This window comes from Tursiops truncatus, chromosome 5, assembly GCF_011762595.2.
Source record: "Tursiops truncatus isolate mTurTru1 chromosome 5, mTurTru1.mat.Y, whole genome shotgun sequence".
In the NCBI taxonomy this organism is placed as follows: Eukaryota; Metazoa; Chordata; class Mammalia; order Artiodactyla; family Delphinidae; genus Tursiops; species Tursiops truncatus.
Genome location: NC_047038.1, coordinates 63,463,235 through 63,475,369, shown reverse-complemented (window position 1 = coordinate 63,475,369; position 12,135 = coordinate 63,463,235). Strand labels below are relative to the sequence as shown.

Sequence of the window (12,135 nt, the reverse complement as noted above, 5' to 3'; positions counted from 1 at the left end):
ATAAACAAACTAAAAAAGAAAACCCATGTGATCATTTCGATAGATGGAGAAAAAGCATTTGATAAAATCCAACATCCACAGAAATTCTTAGTAAACTAGGAATAGAAGAAAAGTTCTTCAACCTGATAACAGGAATCTGTAAAAGACCTACAGCTAACATCATACTTAATGGTCAAGAACAAGACGAAGACATCTACTCTCATTGCTTCTATCCAACAATATACTGGAATAGAAGGCAGACTGAAAAGGAAGAAGTAAAACTATATTTATTAGCAGATAACATGATCATCTATATGGAAAATCCAATGGAATCTACCAAAAAAACGCTACTAGAACTACTGAGTTTAGTTAGGTTTCAGGATACAAGATGAATATACAAAAGTCAGTTGCATGTCTATATGCTAGAAATGAATAATCAGAAATCGAAATAAAAAAGCAATACCATGTATAGGAGTACCCAAAATACGAAATACTTAGGTATAAATCTGAAACAAGATGTGAAAGACCTGTACACAGAAAACTCCAAAACACTGCTAAGAGAAATTAAAGAAAATCTAAATAAATGAAGATATATATCTTGTTCCTTGGTGGGAAGACTCAATATTGTTACGATGGCAGTTGATCTGTAAGTTCAACAATGATCCCAATAAAAATACCAGCAGGCTTTTTGTAAAACTGGACAAACTTATTGTAAAATTTAACTGGGAATACAAAAAGCTGAGAATAGCCAAAACAACTTTGAAAAGGAAACACAAAAGTTAGAGGGCTAACACCACCTGATTTCAAGACTTATTATAAAGCTACAGTAATCAAAACAGTGTGATACTGATGTAAAGACAAATAAACAGATCAAGAGAATGAACAGAGAGTCCAGAAAAAGATCTGTGCATTTATGGACAATTGATTTTTGACAAAAGTACAAAATCGACTCAACAGAATAATAGTGTTTTCAACAAATGTTGCTGGAACAACCAAATAGCTATATGCAGGGAAAAAAACCTACAATACTTTGATCCATATCTCACAGCATAAACAAAAATTAACTCAAAATGGATCACAGACCTCAATGTAAAACATAAAAGTTGAAAGCTTCTAGAAGAAAACATAAGAGAAAAACTTTGTGACCTTGGGTTAGGCAAAAATTTCTTCGATATGACACCCAAAGCAAAACCTATAAAAAAATTAATTGATAAACTGCACCTGGTCAAAAATTTTTTAATTCTCCTCTTTGAAAGACACTGTTAAGAGACTGAAAAGACAACTCACGCACTGGGTGGAAAATACTTGTGAAGCACATATCCGATAAAGGACTTGAATCCAAAATGTGTGAAGAACCGTCAAAGCTCAATAAGAAAACAAACAATCCAATTAAGAAATGGTCAAGGGCTCCCCTGGTGGCGCAGTGGTTAAGAATTCGCCTGCCAATGCAGGGCACACAGGTTCAAGCCCTGGTCTGAGAAGATCCCACATGCCACGGAGCAACTAAGCCTGTGTGCTACAACTACTGAGCCCATGTGCAACAACTACCGAAGCCTGCGTGCCTAGAGCCTGTGCTCTGCAACAAGAAGCCCATGCACCACAATACAACTACAGAAAGCCCGCGCGCAGCAACAAAGACCCAATGCAGCCAAAAATAAATAAATAAATTTAAAAAAAAAAAGAAATGGTCAAAGAACTTGGACACTTCACCAAAGATATACAGCTAGCAAATAAGCATATGAAAAGATGTTCTACATCATTAGTCCGTTAGTGAAATGCAAATTAAAATCATAATGAGGTATCGCTACACACTTATTAGAGTGGCTAAAATGTAAAAGACCGATCGTATCAAGTGTGAGGATGTAGAGGAATTGGAGCACTCATACACTGTTGATGGGAATGTAAAATGGTACAACCAATTAATTCAGAAAAGAGTCTGTCAGTTTCTTAAAAGGTTAAACATACACTTGCTATATGACATATCATTCTACTTCTAGGCATTTATCCAAGAGAAAAGAAAGCATATGTCTATACAAAGACTTGAACACAAATTTGTTTATAGCAGCTTTATTTGTAAATACTCCAAACTGGAAGTAACACCAATGTCCATCCATAGGTTCATGGATAAGCAAATTATGATATATGCATACTGTGGAATACTACCCAGCAAGAAAAAGGAATGAACTATTGACACACACACCAACATGGATGAATCTCAAAATAACTATACTGAGCCAGACAAAAGGAGTGCCTACTATATGATTCCATTTATACACAACTCTAGAAAAGACAAACTCATTTATAGTGACAGAAAGCACTGAGTGGGGAGGGATGGGAAGACGGAATCATAAAGGGTCATTAGAAAACTTTTGGGGGTGATGAATATGTTCACTATTTTGATTAAGTTGATGGTGTTTTCACAGGATATACATATGTCAAAACTTATCAAATTATAGACTTTCAATAGTGTGGTTTATTATATAACAATTATACTTCAATAAAGCTGCTAAAAAACCCCGATATTTTCAGAATCACTCAAGAATGAGATATTTTATAGGAAAAAAAGATTTTGTAACTGTGTGTGGTGATGGATGTTAACTAGAGGGTTACCATTTTTCAATATGTACAAATACCGAATCATTATGCTGCACACCTGAAACTAATATAATGTTATATGTCAATTATACCTCAATAAAAAAAAGAAACTGAGCTAGAGATAAATGCTACGTTATTGGCAGATTACTACACTTTGAGTTCTTACTTCACAATGCTGTGTGGCACAGTGGGAAGAGTAGATTTTCCATCAGAAAATATTGCTTGTTAAGTCCACCTCTACTACAAACTTACTAACTTCTCAATCTTCAGTATCCTTATCTCTAAAACTTTTCTGCTTATATATTTATGACTATATTTACTACTTATTTACCATATCATTTACCACTTTACCTGATACATGAAACCTACCCTACTTGTGTATATAGCTCAAAGACTCATTATTTTAGGTCAAACTTAAATTTAAAAAGTCTCTCTTCTGGCAATAAGCATGTTTTAAAATATGCTCGGTTTAAAAAACAGTATGAGAAAATGGAACCTTTGAAACAATGAATAATTGTTTTCTAATGTGGAAAACAATGCTTTTTTTTTTTTAGACCAACTTCACTGAATTCTTCTAGAGGCTAAGCAAGGTAAGAGGTATGATATGCTTTGAAAAACTCTGAAAACTTTTTACAAATATAAGATGCTATTACTAAACTATGTTTTATGTATATGTGGCTAATGTAATATTTAGGAGTACAGGGTATTGGTGGTTCAAAAGACAAAAAATTGAAGTGGGATTCTCAATATTCAAGTAATTTTAATTAAATGCCCACTAAATGTAGGCACTGGAGAGCTAAAGTTGAATGACGTGTTTTACATTTGTCATCAAATTAAATCCTTAAACCATCTAGATAAGGAAAATGAGGCTGGGAGGTGTCAAGCAGGAAGCAGCAAGTAAGAGAGCTAGTATCTGAGCCCAGATTGTCCAGACTCCAAAGCCGTTGTGCCATCAAAATTGCTATAGTTACAAAAGCACTTGACACTGGCAAATCACACCACCTATGTGCGCTACATAAGTATATAATGTTTGTAACTGCACATATGATATCTATATAATAGATGTATATAAACACATATATAAAAACAAATTACAAGGTAAAAATGAGAAATTCCCCCATGTCCTATATTAAGGAAGACAATACGTACATCTGTACCATAGATGAGGAAATCACCAGTTAAGGCATGACATAAAATACGGCATTTATCATCCACTGCTGGGAAAAGTCGAGTCTCACGTTCTTCTTGAGTATCCAACATTTCACTTTCTATCTAAAACGTAAAGAATAATAGTGGATCATAGATTTATCTGAATAAACCTGGTTTGCAACATCTAAGGGGTAGGGGAGAGTCTTTTTCTTAAGTTCAGCTAAACATTCAGACTCACCAAACTATCACAGACCAGTTTACTCAGAAAGATATCAGGAAGGAACCCAGCTTGCCAGCAGGGCGCATTAAACATCCCTTTTAATGGGAATAGTCTCCGCAGCAGGCTCTGCAATTGTCTAGTAGCTAGTCTCTTTGGCTTCCCAGAAGCAAAGAGCCAAGAAACAGATGTGGGAGATGCCCTGGTTGAGAAGTCCCATATTTCAGGGGCCAATATCTCTTGAGCAACTCAACAGGCACAGTTTCAAGATCCCCACAAGTGACGTGCCCAAATACATGGGTCAGTGCATTCCAGGAAGCCAGACGTATGGCATTCCCATCAGTTTTTACAATTTACTTATAGTTCCTCCTAGATGCAGTCTACACAGTCATTTTTACCATAAGCAATGTTGTGAGTGGCACAGCTGAAACTCTGTCAGGTTTCATGGGAACAGAGCTTGGGAGTCAACTGAACAGCTCGTGCAGAAGGGTAAGGAGTTCTGTTAATCCTTTATCCACATCTGGGTTTCTAGCTAGTCTGTCATATGGTTCTTCTTTATTTTTTTTATTTTTTAAAAATAAATCTTTATTTTAGAATGCTTTTAGATTTTCAGAAAAGGTGTGAAGATGGTAGAGTTCTCATATACCCCACACTTGGTTTCCCCTATCATTGACACGTTACATGAGTATGGTATGTTTATTACAAATAATAACGAATATCGATACATCATTTATAACATAACTCCATACGTTATTCAGATTTCCTAGTTTTTACCCTAATGCTGTTTTTTGTTTGTTTTTTTTAACATCTTTATTGGAGTATCATTGCTTTACAGTGGTGTGTTAGTTTCTGCTGTATAACAAAGTGAATCAGCTGTACATATACATTTATCCCCATATCCCCTCCCTCTTGTGCTCCCTCCAATCCTCCCTATCCCACCCCTCTAGGTGGTCACAAAGCATATGGTCGCTTCTTGACCAAAGTTCTTGATAATAAAACATTAGGCTGTTCATCACTTACCTGAGCAGGCCTCAGGACATCAAAATTATACTTACCAAATGTAACTGGACTTTGCCTTCAAAAAGTGCAGCTGCATAGTCAGAATGAAGGCAAACGCTGGCTACTGTCCCCAGATACTCCACATCTTTCAATTTTTTAACAGCTGCAGCAATTAAAACAAAACCAAACACATTAAAATATAAATAAAATGATCTAATTAATGATTTGCAAATAAGTTTTAAACGTGTGCCTTTGCAAGAATATTCCGAACCTAAAATTTTTATTTTAGCCATTCTAAAGAAAATCTTAGTTGCCATATAAATTTGCCTTCAGGAATTTCATAGTGGTTCACACGAAACAAAGTAATGTAAAATAAAATCACATGCAAAACAACCAAAAATTAAACCTTAGTGACAATAAGCTTAATAGAACATCTAAGGATAATTCTCAGGTTGGCTCTGTTCCTGAGGGATATCTGACCTCCAGTGGGGAAAGGGGTGGAGAGGAGGAAGGAGGGGAAGAAAAAGCAAGGCTCCCTTCAGATGCTAATGGTCATTTTTCAAAGAATAAAGTGGGGGAGGGAATCAACATTTACTAAGTACCCACCAGACCAAGAAGTGCCTAAGAAAGACCGTGTGCAAAAGCAGATCACACATTTTATGTCATTTAATTTTCCTCATAAGTAGAAGAATCCTCATTTTCCAGATAAGTAAACCAAGGCTCAGAGGGGTAAAGAATTTGTCTACAGGCACCCAGCTAAAAGGGGCAGAAGGGAATTTGAACCCAGGGCCCAATTCTAAAGATCACACTCTGCCCCGCTATACCATGGTGTCTTCACAACAAAGGTAAAGAATAAAACCTTTCCAAATATTATGCAAATTTTTTAAAAGATTTGCAAAACCATTTAAGCTAAGAAAGGGATGTCTGAAGAAAAGGAGTGAAAGACTTGGTCTTAAAAGAAACTATCAGTGCTTCCCAAATAAAAACAAATTATATGCTAGATAAGAAAACAACTGGATTTAGACTTGCCGTTCTCTCCAAGGACATAAAACCAAGCTCGATTATTCATTCCCACAGCCAGATGATAAAGCCCTACTGCTACAAAGTTGGGTTCCACATCCACAGAAACTGTGACTGGTAGCTCCTATAATAGAGAAAAATAACAGTAGTTAACCGTTGAAACTGTTTTGATTTTATTAATAAATAAAAGTAACAGCATTTTCATACTCCTTCAACAGGGTTGGCTATGGTGACTTCAAGGAGGGAGGTGAGATATGCAATCCTGGTGCTGCAGGCATCCCCGAGGACAGGGAGCTTGGTCAGGAAAACATGGAGCGATCCCCTCTGGGTAGACAGTGCCAGCAACTGACCATCATCTGTCCAGGACAAGGTGCCCAACCCTGAAATAATGGACATAATAAAGGATTATTCAAAAACAGAGATACTGTTGCAGGCAAACAAGCAACTCTCCTCACTTAAGCTGCCAGAAGCATAAAAATCTTCAAATTTTAAAAATAGTTTAGTCTTTATTTAGACTAGGACATTCATCATGGATTGGCTTATGGACATGAGCCCTGATTCATTCAACACTGGCTCAAAGGGAAGGTATGTAAGAATTTAGTTTTTGCAACTGGATTTGGGATAAAATGCACTAGAAATCTTTGAATCAAAGTGGACTTATATGCTTCTAGGCAAGGAGTATGACTCAACATAATTACTGAAATAAGGAGGCTATCTTAGGGAACTCTAGTGAAAGGTGTTAATTTTATTCCTTCTATAATTAATGCAAACCATACAGTGACACATTACTCTCTGTAATCGAAATGATAAAATGTCATTCTGCTACAGAAAAATCAGTACCTTTATTTTCATCATCCAGGTTGATTATAGCATACATGTCTTTTAATTCTGCCAAGTCATGGATTTTAATGCTGAAAAAAAAAAATGTCCTTTAAATATGACCGCTAAGTTAAATTGTTTTTCTTCACAAACAATTATAAGCTATGGAACAGGTCTGTGCTCTTCAAAAGAAGGAGGATCCACTGGGTTAAGGTAAGAAAATATTAAATTTTCTACATTTAATTATATTTTATCCTTTAAATTTTTGTTTGTTTGTTGAGTTGTGGGGTAGGGTTGTGCCCTAGTTCTCTAATCTACAGCTTCAGGGAACAACGAGGTTTAAGTTATCCTGAAGAAAAGTTTGAGTAGGAAAACATTCCCCTGAGCAGTATTGATTGCTGCAAGCTGAAACAGGTTTCTCTTTGCAATGTGTCCTCCCCCCCGCCCCGCCCACTCCAAGAGTTCTTTCCTACTAAAAGAAGTGACGTATAATAGAAAGAGCATTCAATTTGGAATCACAAGGCCTAGGTGGAAAGCTCTGAAAAATGCAGGCATAATGTTACTTCATGGGGTTATTGGGAAGAGTAAGTATGCTAATGCGAATGAAAGCTGTGTAGCAGGATGTCGGGACCCAACGGTTGCAACATTTCTTTCTTCCTGTCTCCCTTCCCCTCTCCTTCCTTCCTCCCTCCCACTGTTTCCCACTTATATATTTTTCCTTTCATTTAAAACATTAAATGTTTTCATTTAATTAAACTTTTAATTTTGATATAATTATAGGTCCACATGTGGTTGTAAGAAGTAACAGAGAGATTCTGTGTAACTTTTACCTTTTTCCCCAATGGTAACACCTTGAAAAACTATAGTATAATATCATAATCAGCATGTTGACATTGATAAAACCCATGAATCTTATTCAGATGTCCCTGGTCTTACTTGTAGAGAGAGAGAGAGAGAGAGAGAGAGAGAGAGAGAGAGAGAGAGAGAGAGAGAGAGAGAGAGAGAGAGAGAGGGAGAGAGAGAGAGAGAGAGAGAGAGAGAGTGTGTGTGTGTGTGTGTGTGTGTGTGTGTGTGTGTGTGTGTGTGTGTGTGTGTGTGTGTACATATATCCACTCTTTTTTAGGTTCTTTTCCCATATAGGTCATTACAGAATATTGAGTCGAGTTCCCTGTGCTATACAGTAGGTCCTTATTAGTTATCTATTTTATATATAGTAGTATGTATATGTCAATCCCAGTCTCCCAATTTATCCCTTCCCTCCCTTCCCCCCCGGTAACCATAGGTTTGTTTTCTACATTTGTGACTATTTCTGTTTTGTAAATAAGTTTATTTGCACCATTTTTTTAGTTTCCACATATAAGCAATATCATATGATATTTGTCTGTCTGACTTATTCACTGAATATGACAATCTCTAGGTCCATCCATATTGCTGCAAATGGCATTATTTTGTTCTTTTTTTATGGCTGAGTAATATTCTATTGTATATATGTACCACATCTTCTTTATCCACTCCTCTGTCGATGGACATTTAGGTTGTTTCCATGTCTTGGCCATTGTAAATAATGCTGCAATGAACATTGGGGTGCACGTATCTTTTCGACCAACAGTGTAGGAGCGTTCCCTTTTCTCCACACCCTCTCCAACATTTATTGCTTGTAGATTTTTTTGATGATGGCCATTCTGACTGGTATGAGGTGATACCCCATTATAGTTTTGATTTGCATTTCTCTAATAATTAATGATGTTGAGCATCTTTTCATGTGCTTTTTGGCCATCTGCATGTCTTCTTTAGAGAAATGTTTATTTAGATCTTCCGCCCATTTTTTGATTGGGTTGTGTTCCCTATCTTCTAAGTTGTCAAATTTCTGAGTATAAAGTTGTTTGTAGTATTCCTTTCTCCTTTTAATGGTTTTCAGGTCTGTAGTGATACCTCTATTTCAGTCCTGATATTGGTGATTTGTGTCTTCTATTTTTGTCATCCTTGCTAGAGATTTATCAATTTTTTCAAAAATTCTAGCTTTTTAATTAATTTTTTTCCTACTTTTTAATTTTCAATTTCTGCTCTTTCTTACTTTCTTCCTTCTTCTCTGGGCCTATTTTGCTCTTCTTTTTCTAGTTTCTTGAGGTAGGAACTTAGCTAATTGATTTGAAATCTTTTCTTTCCTGTTTATGAATTTATACTATAAATTTTCTTCTCAGAAATGCTTTAGCTGACTCTCATATATTTTGATATGTTGCATTTCCATTTTCACTAAGTTCTATGTATTTTTTAATTTGCTTTGAGATTTACTCTTTGACCCAAGAGTTATTTGGAAGTAGGCTGTCTACTTTCCAAGCGTTTAGAGAATTTCTTGTTGTCTTTCTGCTACTGATTTCAAGCATGATTACATGATGGTTAGAGAACACATTTTGTATGATTTCAATTTCAATTTGCTGAGGTTTGTTTCATGGTCCAGGATATGGTCTACCTTGGTGAATGTTCCATGGGTGCTTGGAAAAAATGTGTATTCTGTTGTTGTTGGGTGGAGTGTTCTGTAGATGGCTGCTAGGTCTGGTTGGTTTACAACACAGTCCAAGTCTGTTGAGAGTTTAGCTAAGCTACACCATGATGTAGCTGCCTTGGCATCTACTTTGGCCACGTGGCTTGCAGGGACCTTAAACTAACACTAGTCCTTCCTGCACATGCATGCCCTACATAGCAGCCCACAGTCACAAGCAAATATAAGTTCCTTATGTGACTTCACCAACAGTCCTTGTGACCAACAGCCTCCCCTGCCTGGAGACCTACCCAGCTATTTACCATTACTGTTGCTTTTCTTTTATTCTTGATGTTCCAAATTTCCTTGTCATCTGTTTTCTTCTATCTGAAGAACTTCCTTCAGCAATTCTTTTAGAGGAGGTCCACGGGCAGTAAATTCTCTTCATTCTCCTTCATCTGAGGATGTCTTTATTTCATCTTCATTACTGATGGATATTTTTACTGGATATAGAGAGAGGTTTCGTTAACAATTCTTTTCTTTCAGCACTTTAAGAATGTTGTGAGTTTCCTTCTGGCCTCTATGGTTTATGGTGAGAAATCTGCTGTCATTCAAAATGTTCTCTGGCTGTTTTCAAAATCTTTTCTTTGCCTTTAGCTTTTAGCAGTTTGATTATGATGTGTCTGGGCCTAGATTTCTTTGGATTTACCCTTTTGGGGTTTGCTGAGCTTATATAATATATAGGTTTATGTCTTTTGCCAAATGTGAGAGTTTCTGGCCATTATTTCTGAGATTCTTAAGACAAAAGTGTTAGACTTTTGGTAGTTTCACAGGTCCCTGAGGCTCTGCTCATTTTTCTCTTTTCCAATCTTTTTTTCCTCTGGGTCTGAATGGATATTTCTATTGCTCTACCTTCAACTTCACCAACTCTTTTACTCTGTGATTTCCATGCTGGTATTACATACACTGCATTAATATTATTTTTTCAGTCCTAGAATTTCCATTTGGTTCTTTATAGGCTCTATTTCTTTCCTGAGACTGTTCCCATGTGCTTTGAGAATGCTAGCCCTTACTTCTTGGAGCATTTTTATAATAGCTGCTATGTGCATCATCTTGGCATTGGTGTCTTTTGATTGCCATTTCTCAAGTGAGTTGAAATTTTCCTGATTCTTCATATGTCAAGTAATTTGGGGTTATACTCTGGACATTCTGAATATTATGTTAGGAGACTCTGTCTTGTTTAAATCCCACAGAGAAGGTTAATTTTTTTTTTCTTTTTTTAAGCAGGCAATCAGCCCAGTTGGGTTCAGGCCACACATTTTAACCAGCCTTCTGTGGGTTATGATTTCAATGTCAGTTCCACTTCCAAAGCCTTTGTAGTGGTACTCGGATATGTCCCTGTATGCCCTACTCTTTGGCCAGTATAGGTCATGGGCTATGATCTATCCCTTATTTCAGTTGTCAAAGTCTTTGGTATGTGTTTAGGATGTGATACACACACACAGCTCAGGGATGAACCTGGGAGTTCATAAATATCTTCACAGGTTGCTTTCCAGAGTTTCTCCTTCTCCAGGACCTCCCTGGTATATTCTGGTTCCCTAGGGCTCCCCTTTTTGGTCTTCCAGCAGGAAATCTGGGGCTCTAGTTGCTCTCCTCTGCCTTGTACCTCCTACAACTGTGCCTGCAGCCAAGTAGTGAGAGGACAGAGAGAAAAATAAATAACAAGGGTATGCCCCACCTTCTCGGGACCACAGCTCCTCCAATTGGAGAGGAAGTTACCCTCCATCAGAGTTTTAGGTGCCTGTGGGTCCTTTCTGTCACTCCCATGGTGAGACTGCTTGGTGGCTGGGGCATGAGAGAAGAAAGAAAAAAAAAAGAAAATTGGGGGATTTCCCCAACTTTCTCTGAGTGTTAGGAGTTCTCTTTCCTGCAACTTGAGCCAGAACTAAAGGGCTTCTCTCAGAGTTCTCTCTCTCTGCCCAGTGCTTACATCCAGGGTCCAGGCTTCAGGCTGCCTTGAGTCCTGGCTGAGAGAGACCGGAAGACAAATGGGAGACTCACGGCTGGCTCAGTGATATTTCAGACGCCGGCCTTCTTCTCCAATCTGCCTGCTACTGTTTACTTTTCAGAGTCCTTAAATAGCTGTTCCATGGATTCTGTTCAGGTTTTATGGCTGTATTCAGTGAGAGTGACAGGGTGGAGTGTGCTTACTCCATGTTACCCAGAAGTGCCTATTTTATTTTTAAGATTATTTTCAAGCATACTCCATTTTAGGTTCTGTATTTAGTATGCATTTAGTATTTTAGGTATTACCCCGAGTGTTAAAGGCAGAGGTAAAGGCATGTTAGGAATTTTCAATTGCAAACGTATTTTAACAGTGCAACTATGGTTGACAGATTCACATTAGTTAACAATGTCTTGTTGAATCTCTTGAATATTCCTTATATAAGCTTTCCTGGGAATATGTGAATATAACTTACCAGTTATCACCACATGTAGCAGCTTTGTTAAGGGTCTGTGATACTGCAATACTGGTTAGACTATCTTTATGGTCACGAGCCTGAAATATCTCTTGACCGATCTCTCGAATATGAGTGGAAATGACCACAAAAATTCCACGTGAAAAACCAATCAAGATGTAGCCATCACCATACCTATAGCAACGAAGGCAATAATACAGTAAAAAGGAAGATTATCATTTGCAATACAGTAAATAAGCAAATACCTTAAAACTAAGGAATTAGAGAATATAATTTATCAAGGGCCTATTTGTCAGATAATATGCTAGGTAGTTCCACATAATAAATCATAGACTATAATCCAGAAAATATTACATAGAGAAGTGAAAATGCTACAGACAAAAATTAAATATAATTAG

At 37.0% G+C, this 12,135-nt stretch overlaps 1 protein-coding gene across 9 annotated transcripts in view; it reads right to left on the bottom strand.

Annotated features, from left to right (window-relative positions):
• The window catches only part of WDR19 (WD repeat domain 19), an 84,029-nt gene that overhangs the window by 52,415 nt on the left and 19,479 nt on the right, over nt 1–12,135 (bottom strand). For all 9 annotated transcript variants that reach the window (XR_012331965.1, XR_012331964.1, XM_073805165.1 and 6 more), the window contains 6 exons: nt 11,738–11,911; nt 6,800–6,870; nt 6,167–6,339; nt 5,969–6,083; nt 4,996–5,102; nt 3,724–3,846 (listed from right to left, as the gene is read on the bottom strand). Coding sequence is in view for 7 of the 9 variants with exons in the window: in XM_073805165.1 (XP_073661266.1) it covers nt 3,724–3,846; nt 4,996–5,102; nt 5,969–6,083; nt 6,167–6,339; nt 6,800–6,870; nt 11,738–11,911 (763 nt within the window). In the remaining 2 variants the exon portion in view is untranslated. The remainder of the gene's footprint in view (nt 1–3,723; nt 3,847–4,995; nt 5,103–5,968; nt 6,084–6,166; nt 6,340–6,799; nt 6,871–11,737; nt 11,912–12,135) is intronic.